General features: G+C 37.0%; 1 protein-coding gene across 6 annotated transcripts in view; it reads left to right on the top strand.

Annotated features, from left to right (window-relative positions):
- Positions 1–25,639, top strand: part of MPP7 (membrane palmitoylated protein 7) — a 142,812-nt gene extending 117,173 nt beyond the window's left edge. Inside the window, exons 12-20 of one of the 6 annotated variants that reach the window (XM_018075639.1) lie at positions 3,021–3,041; positions 3,142–3,153; positions 4,234–4,272; positions 12,175–12,345; positions 18,212–18,292; positions 20,089–20,182; positions 21,256–21,364; positions 22,894–23,037; positions 24,423–25,639. In XM_018075639.1, coding sequence (XP_017931128.1) covers positions 3,021–3,041; positions 3,142–3,153; positions 4,234–4,272; positions 12,175–12,345; positions 18,212–18,292; positions 20,089–20,182; positions 21,256–21,364; positions 22,894–23,037; positions 24,423–24,602 — 851 coding nt within the window. In that variant the 3' untranslated portion in view covers positions 24,603–25,639. Of the gene's footprint in view, positions 1–3,020; positions 3,042–3,141; positions 3,154–4,230; positions 4,273–12,174; positions 12,346–18,211; positions 18,293–20,088; positions 20,183–21,255; positions 21,365–22,893; positions 23,038–24,422 lie in introns of those variants that run through there. The other 5 variants (XM_018075638.1, XM_018075640.1, XM_018075642.1 and 2 more) reach the window with 5 other exon arrangements.
- The last annotated feature ends 211 nt before the right edge of the window (positions 25,640–25,850 follow it).

Below are 25,850 nucleotides of genomic sequence, written 5' to 3'. Positions count from 1 at the left end.
GTCTTCGTAGAGATACTGTTACCTGATGGTTTTATGAGAGGATTAAATTAGATCATCTTAAATTTCCTATAGCGTGAACATACATGTATTGTTCAATCTACAAATCTCTTTAAGATAAAAGCCTGCAAAACAGTATAAATGTTGACTGCTGTGTGGGGCTGTTCATCACTAAAGAATCATGAGTGTTTATTCACTGTAATGCAGATCATTCTACATCACAGTCTTTTGCTTACTAAAGTGAAGTATAATTTAAGGGATAATGTAACGTTTTTGATAAGAAACTAGAATAGAGCTGCTGGATCTAATTTTAGACTTAGAAACATTTAAGTAAAATTCTTTGATGGAAATTTTGTTGAAAGAAAGTCAACAAAAGCTAAAACTCTTAATCTGGTGCTGGACTGTTCCAAGGAGTTGAGAATGTTCCTGGAAATGGCCCTGGTTTTGAGCTTCATAACTAGTATAATTTAGGTGAGGCCCCCAAAACCAAATCTTGATTATATTTCAGTTAAAATACATACCAAAACAAAAAATTGTGTGTGATACTGGTTTTCATTGTTATAGTTTAGCATATTGGCTATGCTGAAACCTTTCTAAAATGAATAAAAACACCTACTTCCTAAGCTTCCATTGCACCTGTGTTTCCTATTTCTTTTTTCCCATTTATGTCTTGTTACAGCTTTGTTGTTGTTTCATAAACAACATGTTCCATGACTATTTTCTTTGGAGCTTCCTCTCCCTTCTTACCACAATACATTTAATTGACTGTATTTCTTCTTTTCTCAGTGTTTTATTTGTTCCATGTTGCCTTATGTTTTGAGTTTTTTTCACTTTGTCATTGCTTTTGTTTTCCTACTTCCCATCAGATTTCCTCCTCTTTGGTCTTTGACCTCTTTTAGTTCTCATATTTGTCTCTTCTAGACCTCTGTTTCCTTTCTCACCTCCCTTCAATTAAGTGAAACTGTATTGGTCCAAATTTTTCATGTTTCATAACTTTGGAACTTTGGGCACACACTTGCTGCATGTGTAAAACTGCTTCAGGTGCACAGAGCTGTATTAGTTCGTGGTGAATCACGATGCAAAGTTTCCTGGCAAATAATCTCTGACTTTACTAGGGACACACAATAGCCTTAGTAAAGTTCCTTGTAAAAAGTTCAAGCTGGGAGATACATGCTGATGACTGTTCATAGCTGCATTAAGCTTTGAGAACCCACTGCTTTCCAACATCTTTTCATTACAGACTGTTATTGTCAACCTTGAGAGTAGCCCAAGAAAGCCAAGAGCACTATTAAGAAGGAAGATTTTTAACAAAATACAAAAAGTTCAGAACTCCTTCACTTTATCTCAACATTAAACCTCAGCTTGTAGACATTTTGGCTTCTGCTCTCTGTGGTCAACTGGCTCCCTTTGGAATCCTAACATTCCCTTATGGATAAGAGCATTCCCTTTCCCAGCAGGGGCCAGCTCAGGAGCCTGAGTTCCCTTCAGCTGTACTGAGCCCTGCTGCTGTAACTCCACCATCCACCACACCTGCAGGACTCCTCTGAGTCTGCAGTGGTCAGGGTTGAGTGAGTGTATACCTGTACAGACCTCTGGACACGTGTATATCTGTACATATGGATCTAGTTTTCTTCTGGTCCAGTTTTTTGTGTTCAACTCAGGAGACTTTTAAAATCTGTTTATGTGAACTGGTTTTGAGTATTAGTGACTTGTTTTCAGGAGATAAGTTACAATCTATTGAAAGTCATGGAAATGGAAATACAGAAAAACTTGTACATATCAGGATACATAAGAGGTCTCTCAACACAGAGAGGGAGAAGGGAGTAGTACTAGAAAGCCAGCCTGCCACCGTAGATCCAGATTTAGGGCATTTGTCAAGAACGGGGAGCTTTTAAGTCAAGAGAGGAAAATGAATCCAACACTTTCATTCTCAAGTCACAAAGCTGTTGTCACTCTTTTAATGCACTAGATGTGGCCAACCAAGCAGTGTTCACCTCAGAGGACTTCCCAGCCTACTTAAATCATATGGTCACCTTGAGCGTAAAAATAAACTTTAAATAAGATTCAGCAAAGTCTTCCAAAATACTATTTTACAATGTAACTCCTCAAGAAAAAAGGTACCAAGAGATGACTCTACAAAACAGTGTTTTTCCCATGGCTGAAGAGACTCTTTATCCATTTCATGACATGAAATGAGAAGACCTCTTCCATATCATCATTCTGAGGAAAGACAAGCTTTATGGAAAGTCTTCGAAATATTTACATTTGAGGCATATTTATCCAGATTCTAAAGGAAATTTGAATGACATGTAGATTGTAAAATCTCTGTATAAATCTGGACCTCAGTATATACTATATTTGTGAACAAAAAATTCATTATATTTATCTTGCTTTTCTGTAAAACCCCAAATGTGTACTACTACATCTACTCTCAATATCAGCAGATAAGTAAGCAGAAAGACTTAAGTAGATCTATTATATTAGGATATTGTCAGAGAAAAAAATTACAAGAGTATGTAAATTCTTTCAGCATGTTTCCAGCTACAATTGTAGATTTTCAAAATAAAATTAAAAAAAAAAGCCAAAACCAAAAAACCTCTCCAAAATCCATCTCCAAGGGCAGTACCAGCTGTCACTGTAAGTGCAGAAAAATACTGAGGTCACGTTCATGATAGTGATTCTTAGAAATTCTAGGCTAAGACTGATTAATCGGAATTAACAAACTTTGCATTTAATACCAAGAGATCTACCATGACAACTGGGTAAGGTCATTGCTACCAAATGAATAGTGGAAGAATCTCATATAGGAAATTTAAAGTGCACATAGTATTTCAATGCCTTTTTAGGTTCTTTTCTAACTGAGTGTAGTTAAACATGTAAGTTAAACTCGGTACTGGTATGTTGGTATATGCCTCAATATAATAGGTGCTGTCAAGAGGATTTGAGAGTAGCTTACATAGCTGAATTTTTTCCTATTTATGAAGTATTAAACAATAATACTTTGTTTTTTTGGCTGTTCTAAGATGAGGAAGCGGTTGAGTGTGGTAGGTGCATTTTTCTTCTTCGATTTAACTTTTCTTTCTTAAGTTATATTTTCACTCCATTTAATGATTTCCTTTCCTATTTTTCCTTTGTGCTTCTCAGAGGAAATTGAAGGTACATGTACAAAAGTTTCCCTGCATAGCCCAATAATTTTATTTAGAGAACATGTGTTTAGAATTAAATTGAATATAGTCCAGTGTTTCTAAGAGATGTTATACATATAATGCTTTTATATTGCCACCAAGTACATTGAATCATCTTTTTAAGTAGATAAAAATATCAGAATATTCCTGGTTGCTTCATGTAATAATCAGTAATTTGAACTATTGTTTTAAACTGCTTTCTCTCTCTTGAACTTCTGCAAGATATGCATAGAAAAGTAGTATGATTAAATAATATTAGCAACACTTGGGTGGGCTGGGATGAAAAGAGATGGTTCTGGTTTAATTACGTGGCCATTGAGAGGTCTTGCATTTCTAATTAATACTGACAAACTGTTTCTCTGAGATGGTAGAAAGCTCGTCTATGTGGTATCATCGTTACTGTCTTCCCCAGGAGCGTGGCTGGTTACTGTTGTGCTTGCAGCATATGTTAAAGTAATAGCAGCTGATCTCTCGGGTTTTTTTTTTTACTTAAGAGGCTTTTGTTTATAAAGGCATTAGAAATTGTAGCTCATATTTTTGATCAAAGGGCCTCTGGCATGTAAAAATATACATTATAGCTATTTTATATCAAATGAGAGGATGTGTTTTTGATCAAAAACCTTTCTGTCTAATCCAGTGAGCCAAAACTTAAAGCTTAAGTCTGATAATGTATAATTTACAAAAAAGCTTGATTTACATCAGATCGTTTTGCTTTCTTTCAAGTGGCATATTTTCTATTAACTGATAAAATGTGAATAATACAGTGTTAGAATCCTTTTTAGAATGTTTGTTGTCATCACAACTTTTGCTTGAGAAGGTAAAAAGATCAGTGTGCATGCTGCAAAATCCAAGAATATTTCCAGCTGAAATATAAAACAATAAATATTGTTTTATGTTTTTAAGAAAATGGCTTATTGAAGGCTTTTTAATGCTATGCTTTGTACAGTTGTCATTTTTAAAGTAATTTCTTCTGTATTTTTTGCTAGGCTTCTAACTATTCTGCTTTATTTCTTGGCTCTTATTCTGTATGCTTTTACCCTTCGTCCAGAAGATGCTGAATGTGCTGGTCACAACAGTGGATCCTATCTAGGTGAGCAGTTGGTTACAAAAGACAATTTTGTTCCTTTCTTTCAGCTTCTTTTCCCTGGAACTACTGTGTCCACTTTGCTTTTGGGGGTAATCTGCATACAAATGTCCTTACTCTGCATGAAAAATGCATGAATATTAAGGTTTTAAACATGGCTCATTGGATTTGACATAAAGGGTTTATGTAGTGTATGCCTTTATCTGGTTAAACATAGGATACTAAAATACTGGTTTGATTTTAAAGTCAAAATAAATTTGGGGAAAATATTTACTCTTAAAGTACCTCAAGCAAGCAATGTGTTTAATGAAACAAAAAGGTTACTGTATCATGAAAAGTTTGAGTTATTCTTTAAAGACTCTTTCAAGGTTTTATTCAAGTTTTGCTTACAGATTTTTTCTTTGTACATGTCTATCTAACCATTTTGGGAGGATTCAGTGAGACTACAGAGCAATTTGCAGGCATCAGTTCATTTTCCACATTACAAAATATAATGTCATAATAACTCAATAGCTTAAATTTAGTTTTAAAACTGAGCTCTATGTATCATTGCGGGGAGCAGGGAAGAGGAAGGGAACAAGTCCATTGGCTTCAGCTTCAAGATTCCAAATTTCAAACAACAGTAACATTTAAAAAGGTGAATGTTCCATGATATGTTTCAGCTTTTTAATTTGTGCCATTTTAAAAGCTATGTAAAAATATTTTAGTTGAAACTGTCCAGAATTCCTGCCAGCTGAAGGCTGGCTGGAGCAGATTTTGTGGCAACCAGCCCTTTTCCCAAGACTTTCATCCTCCTACTACAAGAGGAGTGGGAAGAAACTTGTCAAAGTACTTTAGTACATCCAAGCCACTGGGCTCACGGAGACAGCCTAGACCAGAAGTGTAAATTAGAGATGGTTTTCATATTGCCCTTCAGTGGTTTTAAATGTGGTATATAAAAAACATCAGGCACATGCAAACCATATCATTGAAAGAACTTTAACCTTTCCACAAAATCTGCGTGGTGTAATTTCATCACATGTTTGTGGAACTCATGGTTATCTGATCAGGCTGAAAATAAACTTCTTACCTTTGTTGATTAATCAACTAAATTAATGTTGACTTGTAATTGTACTGAGATATTGAGTATGTTTGGAAAATGATACTTTGAATGTGATTGCAAATGAATTGAATTTTCCTTATCAAATAATTTCTTTGAAACAAGAAAGGCATCTTCCTGTATGCAAATACAGATTTCATGAATTCTTAGGATGAGACCATACATGAGTTTGCAATCAGATCTTAGTGGGCTGCTGCTTTATTTGAGAATGAAGGTATCAAAACAAAATCCATCTTTTCATGGTGCTCTAGCCTTTTTCAGTGAAACATTTTGGTCTACTGTTACCAAAAAGACCTAGTCATCTAGGAAGGAGGTGTCTTGAGGAAGAAGCTACTATTGTCCTACATGCAAACAACAAAAAATCAAGATGGGGTGTAGTTCACTTAGGCAAAACTTTACAGAAAGTATTGGAGAATTGCTGTACAGTTCTGGCAGTGATTCCTCTCTTGAGAGCTTTCCTATCGTGATGTGCTGCCATCAGTCCAGGGATGGAACCTTCAGCCTTCTCATGCTGAGTATGTGCTGTTGGAAGTGAGATGTCGGAGAGTTAGAAGACATGAAAACTAATGTTATGACCAGTTTTGAGGTAAGGACACAAATATATTCACTGGTTGTGAAAAAGTAGTTATTTAGTTTAGAAATTAGAGGTTCCTTGGAGCTCTTCACTAAGAATTGTTCATTAAAACTTATTGTATCTTAAGATCAAGCAGGTAGGCTTTTGAGAGTTGATGTTACCATTCTTTTCCATATGGTAACAGGACACAGTGATTTGTGATTCAAACTGTCTCATGCACTCCATTGTCGTCTTATTTCACAAATCATTAGGAGCCCAATCCTATCCAGACATATTTAGAGTTGCTTTTCTCTTAAATAATTTTTCAGTTGTATTTTCTTAAAGAACAAACTGCTGTGGAATAACTTTCTGGGCTGGACAAATTCCACTGCTGGAAGTGCAATAATATGAAAAAACTTGCTGACCAGCTGCAGAGAGGGCATAGAACTCTTACTTATGTGCTGTGCAAGGTTTAAAACTTGGATAGTGTATAAGGTAAAGGCGTCCTAGGCAAAGACACTTTGCAAACTTTCTGTTAGGTAACAGGAGCCAATACCATATCTAACTGCTGCAGTCCATCTTCCTGCTTAGGAAGGCCTCTTTCTTTTCCACTAATCTGAGAATATATTCCTTCAATCCCAAGGGTAGTGGAGGCCTTCAAAGATATATTTTTCCCCTGCCTGTTGCTTTTTGGGAGAGTGGAAAAACAAACATGATTCTTGAAAACAACTTATTGGGAATGTCCACCTGAATGTTTCTGAATGTATATGCTCTTGAAACATGATAGGCACTTACAGCACTCCTGGATTACTAAGAAACTAACAATTTCTAGGCAAATCTCATCATTATTACAACATAAAGCCTTGATTAAACATACTACACTGAAAACAAAACCTTAAACAGTGTCGCTGAAGGGCTTGAATCAGAACCACAAGTTCAGGGTGTTTTAGTGACATCTGAGAAACTGTCTATTTATTGTAACCAGTTACAAGAGCAAGGTAGATTGAATCGCTGATGAGGGAGTTGACCTTGGATGGTTAGTGTGAGGTAAGCTAAGTATGGTAAATCATTCATATCTCAAAATTCTAAAATCAGTAGCTTCCTAAAAGCCAGAATAACTGAGTCATGTTTCATGCTGCTCTTGATAGTATGTAATCAAATCAAGTGAGCTGCAATAATTCTAGTATCAATTAATGAATTTTCAGTTGATCTTGTGGCTCATTAGGGGTTCAGGGCTCTGTATATAGATATAGATAGGTAGATATATAGATATAGATATAGAGATAGAGATAGAGATAGAGATAGATAGATATAGATATAGATATAGATGACTGGCATTTCAGTCTGTTAACCAGGTTATTCTGTGAAGATAGAACCTTCTCAGCAAGCATGTGTGCTTTAGGCACATACGAGGTGGTCATGAAGAGTAAAGAGACAACGTTCAGAAAGCAAAATGTCTTTACCATTTGGAGTCCAGATCTGTTATGTCCGAGGTTATGCTGCTTTGAATTTGAACCCTCTCCTCTAAAGGGACTAGGATAAATTTAATGATTTTTCACCAAATTCTAATATTTAAGTCACAGTATAGTATCGTATGTTTCTGCTGTAATTTCCTGAGGAATTTCTGGGGAGAATGTTAGGAGTTTGTCTTTGCCAAGCTTAAATTCTAGTTACATTACTTGAACCTTTATGAACATACAGTAAATATAGATGAATATCATCTGTTTACTATTCTCAATTTCGCCTTAAAACTCCAGACATAATCTAAATTTTTATTAACCCTGTCTAAATGTGCAAGCTGGGAATCAGTCCAGAAGCAAACAGAGTAAGAAGTCTGCTCTGTGTTTGTGCAGTTCCTGTGTAACAATAGAAATACTCAGTATACGAGCCAGTATAAAAAAATCCCAATATTTGGGGGGAAAAAAAATCCAGAAATATCTAGTAAAAATACTGTGTTCATACAAACCTAGATAATGACCATTGTACCAAACTTATATTTGTAAGTAATATGAATACAAAAGGTGCTCATAAATGCATTTACAATTAAATAGCATTTGTTTGCTCTAAATTTTGTAAGATTAAATTCAGTGAAGAATAGATGTAATTTGAACATGTACTGAAGCACTTTAATGAATGAAAATTAACAAAAACATGTGTGCTTTATAGCATTCTGGAGGTTTACTTGTGAATTTATGAACCATAGGTGAATTTATATTATTTCCTGTTAGTGTAATTTCTCTGACTTTGAGAAATTACCTTTCTACTTTGATGAATATATTTGGATTTAAATTTGCACAACATAGTTGCAATCTACTTCTTCAGAATTATGTAATTAAATATAAATAACCACTGTGTTTTACATCAGCATTGTTTTAAAATACTGTAAGGGAAACAGGTTCACACATTGCCTGTTTTCTGTTTGGTTTTCCATGTGAGGCCCAAGTGGATTTCTCCATGTAAGTGTAAGGATGTTGTTTTAAGATGACCAAATGTATGCTGTTAGTGGTTAAAAGAATAATCACACTTTTCTGCTAGAGTTTTTTTATTTCATTCTTAGAGATCTACATGGTTTCTCTTGGATTGTTGTTGGGCCTTAATTAAGTTTATTAGTAATGATTTTTGATTTTTATTTTATGTTGAGAAGTGTTACAAGTTTTGAAGAGTAGTTTGAGAACATTTGTTTCTTAATATTTTCCTTCCAGAGGCTGCTCTTATTTCACCAAATCTGTTACATTCCAGCAGTAGTTTAGGGCTTTGCATGTTCAGTAAGGTTCTAGTCATGTAGCTGTAACCAGTGAGCTGGTGTGAGCTTCTCCATGTTCAGAATACTCTGTTGCTTTAGTGACAGAATTTTCCCCTTTTATTTTATAGTCTGCATACTTGGCAGCTAAGGTTAATCTCTGCTGATATCCATATTCCTCAGACAGTGTAGCCTGCAGCTCCTTCCATATTCGTCAGTGCTTATATTATCAAATGTTCTGGGCAAGAAATGCTTTTTCCTTTTGTTCTCCATAGAAATTTACTTTTAAGATAAATCATTTTATAGAAATATTATTTTTTCTATTGCATATCAGTATTGGTGTTGGTTTCCTGTAGTATTTTCACTATATTTTTAATGACGCTCCGTTGTTCATTTAAATATATGAAGTTTATTTTTCATCTTTACTGAACTGTAAAATATGCAAACATTATCAGAATATTTTTTGCCTTTTCATAAATGCTTTTATTCTTGCAAATACAATATTGTTTCAGTTCAACTTAATATTTTTGTGCCATCATAGTTGCCCAACATAGAATGCAATTATAAATGCAGGCATTCAGTAGAAAATATTTATTAACAGTTCTTTACAAAATAGCTTCTGAAGGTCACAGTAAAGTTAAGCCACATATGAGAGGACATATAATGGCAGCTGTGAGAGAGGAAGAATCATGTTTCCAGGAATGCTGCAGCGGTATCATAAAAGTGTTGGATGTATTTGAAACAGTCTCACCCTTTCTCTCCAAATTTTACATTTTCCTTGTTTTTAAATGCTCCTTAAAAGCAAGCTTTCTTGGGTCTCTGTATGGGGCTGATTAGATGGGCTTTGAGGAACAGTTAAAAACAACTTTCAAATTGGCAATAGTCACAAAGTGGTGAAACAATCAGCATATCACAGGTTTTTAATAGTCAATAGTTTTACAGAGCACCCTACAGAGAAGTCATCCATACTGGACATCTGCTTTGTTATCTCTGTCTCACGTTTGTTCTTTTTAATTAATATAATAGCTCTTCTGTAATGTCTAAGTCCTAGTTGAACTTGTTGTTGAACCTTCTTAATATACAGGACAATATTACTATTTTCATTAGAACAATAAGTTCAGTCACTGAAATATCAAATGTTTTATTCAAGGAAGCCCATGTTATCCACGGGAATGATGTCACCTGAGTCTTTGTGATGCTTTCTCTGCAGCCTGTAAAAGTGACAAGGGAAAGATCAGCCTGAAGACAGCACTGAAAGATTTTCTCCTTTCTGAAGGAATGAAAGGAATGAAAATTCTTAAATAACTGACCACCTGGCAGTTTGGTGATGAAATCTGAATAAATTGGATGGAGAAAAGAGGAACAAGTTACAAATGGCCTTACTGAAACCTAACAGCGGGGATTGAATTGATATGAAAATTTTGCAGAAAAAATATTTTTGCTAAAGATTGCAAAGTTCAACATGTAAGCAGAGGTTGAGAAGCTGTTGGTAATGGCATTTGAGAAAGCTGCTCAGGGGCACAGAACTCTTGGTATTTGTAAGGCCGACACCAAACTGTAATGGAGACCATTGATTTATCTTCATTTGATCTTACTTTTTACCTTTTCCAGATATGCAGATTCTGGGTTTTGTGACAAAGCTATTTATTTTGTTAGCCATTTAGCAGTCAATGGTGAGGAGTTATTCTTTTTTTTTTTTTTTGTTTCTCCATAAAGTGATTATACAGAAAAAAAAGGGGGGGGGAGGTGAAAAACCACAACAAAAAACCCAGAATAATTTTTTTTTTTTTTTAATCTGGCGCATTTTAGATGAGGCCTCAGGAAATTTATAACTCACTTCATGTGTCTGTATTGCTAAAGTTACTTTTAATCTTTCTTTATATAACTGTCTATGAAGTTAGGGATAGTAATGAGCAAGAGAACATCCTTGTGTTATGATGGACTTCACTCTAGGGCAGGCTAGATCTCTCAGGCCCTATTATGGGTGTGTAAGCTCTCCAACAGGGCATTTCTAAATCTGACTACAGCTACTTCAGTGTTTGTGTTCTTTGAATAATAAAATAACATAACTCAGTTTATTTCCTTACATTTTTATATCTCATATTTTGATCCCTTTTCTATGCCAGTACATCTCCTACTTAGTCTAGACCATACCATACCTCTTAAAAATGCCATCAGCCCTTTCCATGGATGGAATTTTCATCACTTTGCATTTTACTTATATATATTGTTATATTTTGAATATGAATGGATTGACATCATGGTATTCTCAAAGAAATTTTTCTTCACTTTTTGTGTGTATGCATGTGTTGAAGATTCCGTAGGTGTAGGGGCTCACATCAATTAAATAACTTGGTTAACATCCTCTGTGATCCAGGTTCTATGACAAGTTATGCTGAGTGGAACTGTGTGAGAAATGATAAGCCTGTGACTAAGCCTTGTAGCATTTCTCTTCAGATCTGGTTCTAAATATTTGCAAAATTGAGTCTTTAACTTGCCAAATACTACCTTTGAAGAAGAAATCATAATATGATTACTTCTCAAACACCTAAACATAAGTGTTATTACAAGTTTGTGAAAACATGTTGCTGAAAATCTGGGGTCACCAAACATGTGTTTACTGTCTATGAAATGTTCTGGGAAACAAAACAAACTTTCTCACTGTTTAAAGTATAGTTTGTGTTTTAATCCATTCCTACCAGGTAGGGAAATCAGCTTTGCAGTCCTTTACAGTCGTTCCTCTAGTTCCTTCTAGAACAAAAATGGTGCCATAGAGATACTAGTAAAATGTAATGTAATGCAATGTAAAGGATTTATTTGAAAAATCTAAGGTAATCATTAACAGAAGAGTAAGTTAGTTTTTAACATATAGTGTAAAAGATGGTGATGCCTTGTAAATGCAGATTTAATAGCAATATTAACTTTTAATTTCATAATATGAGTACTGTATTGTCTAAGATGTTCCTAGTGTTTTGGAATTTGACTAAGAGTGTTAGGGTTTACTTATAAACATATTTAGGAAATGTTTTGTGCACTTTTTTATATACTATCAGCATGGAACTAAGGACAACAGAATTGTTCAAGAAGTTAATTCTCATTAACCCTTTCAACCACCAGATGTGCTTCTGTCATATATTTTATTTGATGTCTGTGTGCCATGGTGACTTAATAGACTTGTATTATGTGCAGTATGAATCTAGATTGCTTGAATTTTCTTGTGTATATATACTATTTTACAAGATACTCAAATCATCTAAATTATCTAAATACGTTTACAAATTATTGCAATTATATTTTACACTTATGCTTTTATTGGTAATTTTAATTTTACAGTTTAAATAGGTACCCTATATAGTTTAAAAACATGGGAAATGTTATTCTAATAACCTGGCATATTAAACATATAATATATTTTTTATTCCATGCTCCAGTCCTTGAATGTTTGGAAGAGACTGTTTTCAAATGTTTTGAGAAGACTTATTTTCTTACTTTGAAAAAACCTTGTTCTTGTTGCAGCTGGTTTTAGAAGAAGCTTTCGTCTTAGCAGAAAAGATAAAAAAACAAACAAGTCTATGTATGAGTGCAAGAAGAGTGATCAGTACGATACAGCAGATATCCCAACCTATGAAGAAGTTGCAAAATATAGACGACAACCTAATGACAAATACAGACTTGTCGTTTTGGTTGGTAAGTTGTTTTCTTTATTTTTGACCTGGTAAAACAGAGGGCTGACAATTGGCTCAATACTTACCACAGGGTCATTTAGATTGGAAGGGACCTCAGGAGGTCACCTGGTCCAACCTCCCACTCTACAGGATTAACACTAAATTCGGAGCAATTCGTTGGTGGCAACAACTTTGGGAACCTGCCTTCCCATCATGTCTTCTCTTGTCTTCCCACCTCACACCTCAGTAAAGAGGTGGCCTCCATCTTTTCAGAGGGTATTAGAAGGGTGCTGGTGGGTCCCCGTAAGACTCCTCTTTTCCAAACTAGACAAGCCCAATTCCCTCAGCCTCTCTTTCACGTTATGTACTTCAGCTCCTGACCATCTTGGAGGCCCTCTGATTTCTTTGATCCAGTTTATCAACAAGGTTGTAGTGCAGGGCTCACTGTGGACAGAGTATTCCTCATGGGATCTAACAAGTGCTGAGTAAAGGGGAAGAATCATTTCCCTCTATCTGCAGACTTGGCTCTTGCTGATACAGCCCAGTCTCCTGTTGGCCTTCATTGCCACCAGTGAGTGCTGTGGATCCATGCTTAGCTTGCTGCACACCTGGACCCCCAAGTCCTTGTCATCCAGCCAGTCAGTCCCCAGCCTGTACTGCAGGACTGTGTATTTGTCCTCATTAAATTTCACAAAGTTCTGCCAGCCCATGCCTGTAGCATATCAAGGTACATCTGAATGGAAGCCCTGCCCTGGAGCAAGAAATTTGCACCACCCATCCTGGTATCGGAAACTTTGTAAGGGCCCATTCTGTCCTTGGTACAGATATGAAACAGAGTATGTCTCAGGGTAGACACCCAAGGAACCCCTCTTGTAATGAGTAGTAGAGTACACACCAATAACCCCTTCCATTTGAACATGATCCACTTTTTCACTTGTCTAGTAGTCCACCTTTCTAGACAGGATGTCCCAACATGCACATAAGGATGCTTTAGGAGACTGTGCTACACCAAAGGGAGATGACATTAAAATACAGTTACCATGGTTACTAGTCTGAATGCACCAGTCAAGCTGTACTAAAACCCAAAAGAATTAGGTTGGTGTTATGCTCTTAGAGATCAATCAATGTATCTATGGGGAAAAAAAGAACAAGATAAATACCTGAGGTGTTGTTATTCTGACAATAAAAATGGAAAGAAACATAAGCACTTATTGTGTTAGAATAAGTAAATAGACCAGTAGTAAGAAAGGTGAATGCAAGGTAGACCTCTCTAGGCCAAGAAGGAATGTAAGCATCACTGCACGAGACTCAACATGTCATCCTTAGTCAGCTTTCCATTCTTCTGTAATCTGTCACTGCCATGTCTTCCTCACAGCATTTATTATCTAATCAAAATGCATTGCTTCAGCCTCCTAAAAAGAGAGAAATTACATTATCTTAAGATTTTCAAAGGTAACAGTCAGAGTACCAGTGAGTAATTGTTAATTGTTTCTTTGGGCAGTAGTACACATAGGTTGATGCTTCATTAGTAAAGTTTCCTCCATTCTGAAAGCATCAGAGAAGAGAAATATGACCCTCTATTTGGGACTGCTAGGAACTGCTGAGTTCCTATGTTTTTGTATTGCTCATATCCAAGGGAACATTAAATTTAGTTTTTAATAAACAATTTTGTCACTCTTTAGCACTAAAAATCAGCCACCTACTAGTGTGATCACTGTGAGATTGTGGGCTATATACAACAAGTAATAACATGGTTGAGTTGATTTTACAGTTACATCAACAGAGTGTAGTGCAAAAGTGTGATAAGTAGACTTCTTATAACAAATTGCATATGTCTGATCTAAGGAATGCTTAGAGATTCCGTTTGATTTTTGTTGTAATAAATCAAATGAAGAAAGTGTGCTTTTTCAGTAACAAAAGCAATTCAGAAATTTATTGCAGACTTCAGTAATTCTAATGTTTTTCTCTGGATATTAAGAGCAGCTTTAGTCTGGCCAATACCATAAAAATGTCTTGGGCAAAATGTGGAAAAACTAGCAGAGCTAAGCAATACAGGTAGAGTAAAAGCGAACCTATTTAAAAAGCTTTCTGTGTGCCAGTAGCAGCATTCAATATAATCCATCAAATGTAATTTGGATAGTAGTACCAGGAAACAAAGGGACAGATAATTAATTTATAGCTGTAATTGGTGGGGGCACTAAATGTCTGTTGTGTTATGCTAGGTCTGAATGTATAATTTACTGTTTAAAAGCGGGTTTTTAGATTTTGGTTTACCCTTTTTTAAGGGGAGCTATTTTGACAACTTTGAAACAAAAATTTTGCTTCATTTTGAATTTGTCTAGTCTAATTTGAAGAACATAAATTGCACCCACAGTAATTTTTAGTGCCCTGTAGTGTGATATATGCTATACTCAGGTTCAGCTCAATGTACTAGTTTGTCAAGATTTTACCTTGTCTGTTAATGTAAGTTCATGAATAAAGCCCTGCATATCCTTGGGGCTAAAATAATACCATCTGAAGCAGTAATGATACAGACACTTCTGCTGTGCTTTTAGTTGTTATGAATGTGATGAGTCTGCTAAAAACAAAATTATTCAATATTATGCTGCCTATTGTCTTCTTACAGAGTGGCTTGCAGAGTCATAACTGATCCACAGCAGTAGATCAGGAGAATGGCCTACCATGGCCATGCTGCCTGCAGTGAACTAACTGGACAGTTCAGAAAGAGACCTAGAATTGCTATCTGCATTCAGCCTTCCTGGCCAAAGGTCAGCAGGGCTCAGGAACGAATACCTAGGATGTAAGCTAGTGCCTAGCCTTGCCCACGAGAATGCCAGTATGAACTCACTGATCCTACTTCAGAGAACAGCAGATCTCAAAGTACACTTCCACTGCTAGTTAGAATGTACTGAAGCAAAATAAGGAGGTTCTCCTTTCCTACCACATATCTCATTGAGCTGCAGTTGGACAAGCATGCACAGTCACTGCATTATAGTGTACTAGGATTGAGCCACAGAACCTCTCTCAAGGCATATTTCCTGCAGGGTCCTTATGATCCCAGCAGTGATATTGTCACCTCACTCCCAAAATCTTCTCTGAAAGACCACTTTCTTTTTCTTTTCTTTCAAACAGACTTCTAGGAGCTCATTATGTATCTATGGGTGAAGATCAAACAGCTTTTTCAGTTTTCTTCAGACATGTCTGAGTGGTACAAAATCTAGTGCAAGTTTTAATGATTGGTGGTTTAATTCTGAAAATGTCCCTCAATAAAGTGAGGTGGGCACTACAGTCCACTTGCAGGATTCTACCATTACTTAGCTTGCATGACTCAACATGCAACAGCAAACAATATAAGCCTTCCTTTAAAAAAGTAAACAAAGTATCTCTAAATCTGTCACCAAAGCTGTAAATATTGCTGCCTGGGGTGATTTATAGTAAACCAAAACTACACTACAGTCATGGATCCCACATGCCTGACATTTGACTATAAGAATCTGGATTGTCCTTTTCAATCCTGCCACTTCATTCTCTTTTTGAGTTCAAATTGTGTTCAGATTCATAACTATGAGAAACTGGCATCTTTCTCTGCTACATCAAAATGAAAAGAATACTCAGAAGAGAACTCTCACTTGGGAGATGTAAAAATCTGCATAATGGATGTCTTTGCTAAGCAGGAATCAGCCTCCAGTATTATGAGAAATCTGTGAGGACAGCACTGAAAAAGAAGAATCTACACCTTTCAGTAGTTCAATTTAAAGGTGATTTTTAAATGGTAATTTGGAGACAGAGCAGTAGTGAGCTTGTGGTCTGGAAACTGATTTAAGTTTCCAAAACATCCGTTACAGGAAGTGAAGCCTGGATTCTTTATAATAAATAGAGCTAAAAGCATATTGTTGATTTGACAGAACGTCAGCTGATGAAGTAATATTTTTGTAGGTTTGATGGAAAAGATTTTTTGCTTGAAAGCAATACAGTGATATTTTTTTAAATTGAATTCCACTTGTTTTGTTCTACTTTGCTAGGATATATTAAGAGTTTTAATTACTTTTCCTATAAAAATCCATATTTGCCTTAAATGGCTGGACTACTTAAAAAGGGAATTTTTTCATAAATAATAACAAAAGTAATGCTATTATCTGCATAACACATTGATGTCCTCTGCAGACATGCACCAGTAGAGGCTGCTGTACACCATATTAAGTAAATATTTATACATACCGATAGATTAATTTACAGGAAGGTCAGAAATGGAATTTGAAATGTAGTTGTGCATTTAACTGATGAAAACACATAGAAATTTTAAATACAGAAACCCTAAGACTTTACAGAGAGACAATAGTCTGGGGGTAGCAGCACAGTAGCAAACACTAGCTTTTCATCATTATATGTTTCTAAATTCAGACAGGGTTTGATGCCATTTTTACAAATAGGCCATTTTTACAAATAGGCATCTGAAGGTACTGAAGCATCAGTCTGTTTTCGGACTCTGACTAATTATTAGCCAATACAACACTACTTCATTGATATGTTTATTAGGTTTTGTATTTCCAGTGTCTAAAATGTCTTTGTTAAGAACCACTCCATGCATAAATGTGTCACTTTTACTAGGTGCACAAGAATTTTCTTTAAAACCACATGTAATATCCTTGCATTACTTGGGATGTGGTTGCAGTGACTCTCCTCTGTGTTCTGCTGTTGACCTGGCTCTGTAGAAACAGAGCTAGCTGCTGCACTGTCAGAAACATAAAAGCATGCAGAGCTGAGCTCCCTTCACACAGAGCACCATGGCCCTGCCACAAAGGGGGACAGGCAGGCTGGAGCCCTGCATGAAGGGCCCCTGGAGGCCCACACCAAGTGCCTGTGGAGCCTTTGAGACCTCACAAACAGAGACATCTGTCACCACTGGCAAAGAGCTACTAGTTAGGGACAACATGAAAGCCAAAAGGAAGGTCTGCTCAGTAGCTTCTAGTACAGCACTACTCAAGAGGAGGTGGAGGAGACAGGTCAAAAAAATTCCATGCAGTCTTTGTTTTGTCCTACCATCCTCTTTCCAGGAGTGGTCTCTCTTTGGCAGTTGCGTGAAGAAGGAAACATTTGCTTTGGAACAGTTCAGACAGCAGGCAGGAGACAAGCACAGTTTAAAAGAAAATCAACAACAAAGAAAGAAACCCAAACATCCCAAACTGGTTGTGACCTGGCAAGTGCTCTCCTTCCTTCCTCTCCCTGTGCAATGCCACCTTCATACAATCAAAAGGTGGATGGTGACAGCTACAGCCAGCCAGGAGTCAGGCAGTGTTCCTGCCTGCAGCAAAGGCTGGAAGGAGCAGTGCTTCCAGGGCATGAGGAGAAGTTGGAAGCATTTGTCCCCAGGGGCATCTGGTGCAGGTAGGCAAGGGATGCAGTAGCTGGGGGGAGTGAGGCCATGCTGACACACAGATTGCAAAGGCTTTGGGGGCACTTTGCACATGCCAGCCAGGGTCCTCTGGTCTGCAAGTTGGGAATATTCTGGCAAAACGAACAGCCAAACCAGTTCTTGTTCTGGAAAGCTGCAGGTTAGGATGCAGGGGTCTGTAGTAGGGCTGAGGATGGAGATGGGTCCATACCGAGGGTAGTTTCTGTAGAAAAGAAAGTTAGCTTTACTGGAAACTTGTTTTTTCACTGATTTTTCTTCATTAATAAAGTCAGAGCAGAGTAACTGCCAACTACATCCCCTGAAATTTGTCAGCGCTGTATATTATAGGAGAGGCTAAAAAACCATGGGCGTTTCCAAATGGCTGATTAAAAGGCAGTATATGTCATAGCTATATGCTATGTAGTCTTACCTTGGAGAGTACTGAAGACAAGAGAGAACTGTCTGTTGGGAAATAGGACGATTATTTTTCTTCCAGGTCCTGTAGGGGTTGGACTGAATGAACTTAAACGGAAATTGCTGATCAGTGACACCCAGCACTACGGGGTAACAGTGCCACGTAAGTAAAAATGCACTTCTATTCTCCTAATGATATACTGGCATTACTAGCCTTTATTATTGCATTACCTTTAAGGCACTTTCAAATTTGGGTCCCTAAATGCATGCTTGGCATTCAAATTACTTTTCTAATTTTTAAAAGTGCTGCTGCAGTTCTGTATTAAATAGCATTAATTACACTGATCAGATATTTTGGCTCAGAGGCATAGCAGTACACTTTCAGTACAAGTTTAATGTGATTGATGTCAGTAAGGTTTAGTAAATGAAACTCAGCTGAAGAACACCCTGTAAAGCAGTGAAATACACTCTGTTACCAGTGCTTGCATTCAGCAAAATGGCCTTTCTCCATTAGGCTGAAAAATGAAGACTGATGATAAACAGTTTAATCTATGAATAAATTAATTAAATCCCTTTGATTAGCTTTAGTAAAGTTGATTTGGTGATTCTTTTTCCTCTTTCCCCCTATCTGACCACATAGTGTGATTTTTATAAAATTGAATAACATTGTGCTGTGTTAACTTTACAATACTTTATTGGGTTTTCTTTAATATGGAGAACTCAGCAGTTCTGGACTTCCATTTCTTGATTTACTTCCTAGTTGTACCTCCTATAGGGATCCTTCAAAAATATGAGTCCAAATTTGTAGATACTGTCACAGGTTTTTTGCAAGTGCGGGTATGCCATAAAGTATATATATGAATGAATTTGCAAGGTAGAAAAACAAATGCATTTGGTTTGGCAAGTCATTTCATTTGCACATATTTGCTTCAGCTGGGTATTGAAGACAACAACAGCAAAAAAAGCCAGATGTTCCCAAAATATTTAACACATTGAAGCATATGCAATCATTTGCCCAAAAATATTTCTCTAAAAATTGCCAGTATTCATCAAGCTGCCTTCTCTCTTTTCTCTTCCAAATTTGTGGTTATGATTTAAAACAAACACGTAAAGAAATCCCTCTCCCTGAAATTCAGTAAGTTAGGACTTGGAGAGGGAGAACTGGGGTTCCTGCCTTGGAAATGTTCCTCATTGTGTCAGCCTGAGAAGAGTGTGCTATCAAATGGCATTTAAGACTGTGTTGCTGCAAGCAGGTTGTGTATGTTCATATGTGATGGACAATACAAATGCTGTAACATACGGCTTGTATTAAATAGGACTTCTGAATGAGTTCATTAATCATAAGTGGCAACCCCCACAAGTGAGTTTCATTTATAGGCAAACCCCTTATACCTAGTACTTGGGGGAAAGTCAGAAGTGCAAATAGTACAAGGCTACTGAAAGAAAACAGAATACAATTTTGATCACCAGAAAAAGAAAAGCACTAAAACATAAAGTTCACACCCCGGTTTTTTATTATTATGCTTCACATAGCAGAGCTGCAAGTGTTGTTAATGAACATAACATTTTATAAATCAGGTTGGTGAGCTTTGTTTCCCTTTATGGTCTCATATGCTAATAAGTTTAACAAGAGGCAAGGCTGGGGTAATTGTTATGGACTGCTGCTCCTTTTATTATTCAGCTGTCCTCATTTTATTGGATTTTTCCAATAGTTAATAAAAAATGATAATCTGATACTTGTCCAGTAGTTTTTTTCCTGCACACTTTTAAAACGCAATCCTGTCATGTTCTTGTGTGCCAACTACCAGCTCCAGGGCAGCCTTACATCCTTCAGAAGTGAAGGAAGTGCTACACTTAGTATTGCACAAAGAGTTTGTGCTTTTCAGTGTTTTCTGAACTGGTTTGCATTATATTGTTTTGTGCATATTTTCCTTTTTTTTTCATCTAATGAAACTGCAGACACTACTCGTCCAAGGAGAAGCCAAGAAAGTGATGGTGTCGAATACATTTTCATTTCCAAGCACTTGTTTGAGACAGACGTACAGAATAACAAGTATGTTGAAGAGATTTTTAACTAGAACTGCAGTTAAAACAATGGCTTTATTATAGAATGGGGCTGGTTGTTATTTTAGATAATAAAGTGGATATAAGTTGCAGTGATTTGAAGATGTGTTAAAATTACATTTTGTTATATAAGCAGCTGGCAAAAAACACAGAGCAAAAAAAAGCAGCAAACACAACTGTTTCTAAGCTTCCAAGGAGTTTCAGTACCTCATCTCCTCAAGACACTGAAATTGTAGGTTCTTAGGATTGGGGAGCACTCTTTTAATAGAGCATCTTCTGTGATAGCAATAAAGCATTGCAGCTCTAGGATGAAGGGCCATGGAAGTGCTGCAGGCATGCCTGAGTCAATGTTTGCATAGTTCTGCTCTCTTTCAGGCCAGGCACTTCCTCTGCTTTTGAATTTAGAGATCTACAGTGAAGCCCCTGCCTGTACACCTTCTAGGAAGCAAACTAAAATTAAGACAATGGTAGCATCATGCTCTCCAGCAGCCTGTAAAATGCTGCAGCTTGAAATTCTGCCCTAGTGTTTCAGAGGGCAAAAGTGTATTAGACACAAGGCTGTGGGTTTTATTGAAACTTCAAACTGTGCTTTGCTTTTCTGGCAAATAGCGCCTGTACTTTTATAGCAAATAACCAGCCGCCTTGGTTCCATTAGCACCGTCGTCACTCCTCCTCCTCTTCTGAGACAGAGAATTTGGATATTCTGTAGTGTGCAATGAAATTTCAGTAGTTTCTATTGTTTAGCTTATCCACTGTTTTATTGCATTGCATTAGTTCAGAAAAAGAGGTGATGGAAAACATTAGTGGGCTGTTGGACTACAGTACTTTTTTCTCTTTAGCTGTAATACAAGCAGGTGTTACTGATTTGAAAGCGGTAAAGTAGAAGATTTCTTAAAATTGACATGCTGAAGTACTTGACAGCATTTCCTTTATAAAACATGGTAAAACCCTCATGTAAAGTACAATATTTTTGCTCCCGAATTAAATCTTATAAACCAAACTGGTAAGCTTTTTTCTGCACAAAATGGAAATGATTCCAGTTGTTTTCATCTTCTGCCACAGGTTTATCGAGTATGGCGAGTATAAGAACAACTACTATGGTACAAGTTTAGACTCTGTTCGATCAGTTCTAGCTAAAAACAAAGTTTGTTTGTTGGATGTGCAGCCTCATGTAAGTAAGCATGTCATCAGTACTCTTGCACTTCCCCACATTGCATATTGGGATTCCAGGAAAAAAATTATTTCTAAAAAGGTGTATTTTATCCCACACGGAATGACTGTTGAGTGGACTTGCTGGGTACCTTTATCACAGCAAGGTTCTCTGAAAGGAGAGGAAGGAAACCTAAATACAAATTGGCCATTATACAGCTAGTAAATAAGTGAATTGAAAGCCTGCAGCATAATACCAAAGATTTAATTACAGAATGCTCCTATATTTCCATTCATCTCTCTGTTAGTTTGGGCTAAAGGTTCTCTCTGATACTTTAATTTTGGAACAGCTTTGAGGTATCACCCAGTCCAGCAATTTTCTCTCACGTTTCACCAGACTGTTCATGACAAGGGTTTCCATGCAGGGTGGACATGAGTCAAGGAATGCACTAAATGTGATGTTGGCTGGATAATTGTTAAGAACATTCCTCTCTAAACCCTTTTTTCTTGCACTGACCTTGTCTTTTAACCCCACTGAACAGCTCCACTGGGAATTTTTTTGCTCCTAAAAACCACAGTTCTTCCGGGAGCTGAACTAGTTTGTTTAAACCCATCCAGAGCATTTCTTCTCCAAGGGTGGCCAGTGTATGACTTGTGCACAGTTTCTGGGGCAATTTCAGATGCAGGGCTGTGCCTGAGGAGCAGGGCAAGGCTGCACTGGCAGAGGAATGGCCAGGGAAGCCATACCCTGTGTCAGGGGAGGAGGGGAGCTGGGCAGAGGCTCCTGCTCTGTGAGACCATTGCTTGTCCCACCCAGCCCAGTTTTCCAGCAAAGCACGAAATTCTCTTGGGGACCCAAGCTTGTGAACCATTCTGGCACCCCACTCTCCAACATAGGATTTTCCTGTGGGCCCTGGCAGTGTGGAGAGGACAGAAAGCTTTTGGCTGTCCATCCACTACCCTGAGCTGCTGGCCATCCCTACTTTACCCTGTGCTGCAATCCAAATCATAGACGTGTTTCTAACTCCACACATAACATCACTCGGCTTGCACAGAAAGAGTGAACAGCAGGGGGTTGTGCGGTGGGCACAAAGTATTGAAAAGAAAAATCATTGACCTTTTGTGACCAAGTGTCACAGACACCTTTTTCTGCTATTTTTCATGGGTACACAAAGTGTTATTCCTGCTAAAATCCATTGAACTTTTGAACTTCTTGCCTTCTCCTGAATACCTTGTGTTCCCCTCCATCCTCGTGCTGCCAATGGCACTGGTGTGCACAGCCCAGCCTTTCCTGGAATGATGGGGTTTACCAGCAGCCATGTGGAAATCAAGGGTAATGATCACCCTTGGAGAAGTGGTTTTCTTACCATTCACATGAAAATTCTCCTTACATGAATCAGTGCTGGTCAGCAGAGCAGGATGGCACTAAATGAAAAATACCTGCCTAGAAGTGTTTTATGGGTTTATTTTAGTTAGTGGAGAGTTTCTGTTATTACAGTAAGTTCCATTGTGCAAAATAAACGAATTAATTAAAATCTTCCCTCTTCCCAGACAGTGAAACACTTACGGACATATGAGTTTAAACCATTTGTTATATTTATAAAGCCTCCATCGCTTGACCGTTTGAGAGAGACCAGAAAAAATGCCAAGATTATTTCAAGTAAAGATGATAAGGGAACTGCAAAACCCTTTACAGTAAGTATAATTAGACATGGCAAAACATGAGAACCTGTTAAGAGTTTTGTTGTAGTGGTTTACCTTGAAAATAAAGGTGATCACTGGATCTCATTGACAGCATTGTCAGGGCTTACACGTAGCATCTTGCTGTTTCCCAGCTCTCTCATGTCACACGTTTACTGTGGTGTTCTCATTGTTTGATATGCTCGTGGGTATTTACAATTTCCATAGTCCTCTGATTGTATGTCATTGAAGAATCCCCACAGTGCAAGTATACTTTTATGAGAGAGAATGCTGTGGATTTCCTTTAAAACATTTGCATCTGGGCTTAGATGTTTCTATTCAAATATAAGAATTTCCTTGTTTTATCAACTGTATTACAGGGTCTAAGTTTAGAAGAAAATTCAAATATAAAGAACCAATTAAAAAAGTCAAAGCTACTTTAATAAAAAGCACATATTTGTGGATTAGAGAAACAGTGGTTTTTTTGAATGCTATAGGGAAATGAACACTGTAAGAAAGAAGAAGAAAAATCTAAGCAAGCAAAAAATGCTGCTTTTTGTCAATAGTCAGAAAAAAATTTAGATTACCCAGCAGTAACTTGCTTGCTTCCTTGTAATATAATGAAATATTTTAATTGAAGCTACAGCAAAGCTGATCATTGTTAGACTTTTTATCTGCATTTCCAATGTGTATAATTTTCCCTCATTCAGATGTTATTTAGGATTTTTTAGGGTTTGTTTCAAACTGAGTCACAGATATAACCAGACTGTATCTGTGTAGATTGTGCATTTGAAATAGTTTGGAAATTACATGCTATAAGAAAATGTTGGTTTGTGATATAAAAAAAGTAAGAGGAGCTCATTCTTAAGAGCAACCTTCAGGACATTACTTAGTTAGGACGGGTTTAATCTCTCAAAGTTATTTAAACAAATTGCCAAGATTTCTTCTCTTCCCAAACATGAAGAGAATCCACTAAGCCAGATTGAACCAGACATAGAATGATGGCTCCTACCAAGCTCTTAAAAGAAAAGAGGCTGCACTGTAATATGTCACACACATATCAAGCTGAGACTTAAGTAATGAAACTTTACATGTATCATCAAAGTAAAGAGCTAGAAACATTTTCCAGTGGTGCTGCTAACAGAAAATGTCTCTGTAATTACCATGCAGTGACTAATTGTGTCACTACGAGGGGAGAGATGAAAGAATTGCCTGTTGAGCAGAGTCAACTCATGAGAAGACTCTCTGAGATCACTTGTAATTGTAATTTCTGGGTATTTTTAACTAAAAGTACAGTTTCCATCTTCTGATAAGATAAAAAATAAGCAAGTGGATTGTGTTTAGTACGGAGTGAGTTAGTGCAGTGTTGCTATGGACTGACGGTGCACTGATCTTACTAGGAGGAAGATTTTCACGAAATGATTAAAGCTGCCCACGTGATGGAGAGCCAGTATGGCCACCTCTTTGACAAGGTGATAGTCAACGATGACCTCGCTACAGCTTACAGTGAGCTTAAAACAACTTTTGACAGGTTGGAGACCGAGACCTTCTGGGTTCCCGTCAGCTGGCTCCATTCATAGTAACATTTTAAACAGCCAGAACATCTGCTGTTGTATCAGCGCCTCAGTCTGGGGCATGATTCAGGCAGCACTCAATGGTCATTTTCTTGGTAGGAGGACTTTTAACTCTACTGAGCAGCAGGTATACTCTTTATGCACTTGGAACTGGTCTTGTTTTCCTGTGTCTTCAATTCTCCTGCCCACAATTCGGGGCAGAACAGTCAGATTAAACCGGAGCTTTACTACGCTCCATAAAGTGAGCTAATACTACTGTAACAAAACTGCCAAACACCTCTTTATCATCATCTGTGTGTTTCCAAGGTGAGCTTTTTTAACAGAGAGTTTGCAGAAGATACGAGTCAATACTGGAGATCAGCACTTCAGTGGTTTTAAGCATAACTGCTCCCATAGAGAGCACATCAGCACTTGGAAGTTATTGCCCCTTAAATGCTTGAGAGAACTGAAACGAGCAAAAGTGACCAACATTTTTATGAGGAAAACATCATAGTTTTAATTACATATCAAGATAAGTGTTTTTACTTTTCTAGATGTGAACCTTGTCTTACATGTCCAGAGTGATGTTGGTATTCCTTTGCACTTACATAATCATGGAAAGAAAGATTATTCAGTGGCTTAATTGTGAAATACTCAGCTGTGAGCATGCACACATTGAAAATATTTTCACGCATGCCCTGTGCCACAAGAAAGAAAATTAATGGGAATAATTATTTAAATAGGAAAAAACATGAGTTAGTATGTATACAACTTCAGTCTTTGGGATTAATCTTCTGTAAAATCAGTGGCAAAGTGATATGAATAGCAGCAAAGTAAATAACTTTTTTTCCCCTTTAAATTGATTTAAAATATTTTTGGCATCCTTTAGAACAACTTTCCCATCAGAAATTTTCAAACAGTGAGGAAACCTTGGATACTAGGAAGCAGTTGCAAGAGATTAATTCTTTCTATTGTTGAGTATGTTGTGATACTTTCTAGTAGTGTAACATGTATTTTGTCTCCACTCAAAAATAAATGAATGCTGTAGACTTCACTGTAAAAAATATCCTTGTCACTGGTCAGACACAGTTGGAAACCCCGTTTTAAGATGTGATGTGGCAGTGTAAACAAATGTATATTAGAGGATGTATTTTTAATATAGATAATTTGGTATTTTTCTTTATTTACTACCGATGTGCAGGAAGTGAGTACACATGTGAAGACCAAGTAACACCTGTGTGTTGTGTTGTGAATATGTCTTGTAAGTACAGAATG

The sequence above is a fragment of the Manacus vitellinus genome, unplaced genomic scaffold, assembly GCF_001715985.3.
Source record: "Manacus vitellinus isolate BGI_N305 unplaced genomic scaffold, ASM171598v3 scaffold_3_pilon, whole genome shotgun sequence".
NCBI lineage: Eukaryota > Metazoa > Chordata > Aves > Passeriformes > Pipridae > Manacus > Manacus vitellinus.
The sequence above is the reverse complement of the archived record's forward strand: the minus strand, read 5'-3'. Positions and strand labels throughout refer to the sequence as shown.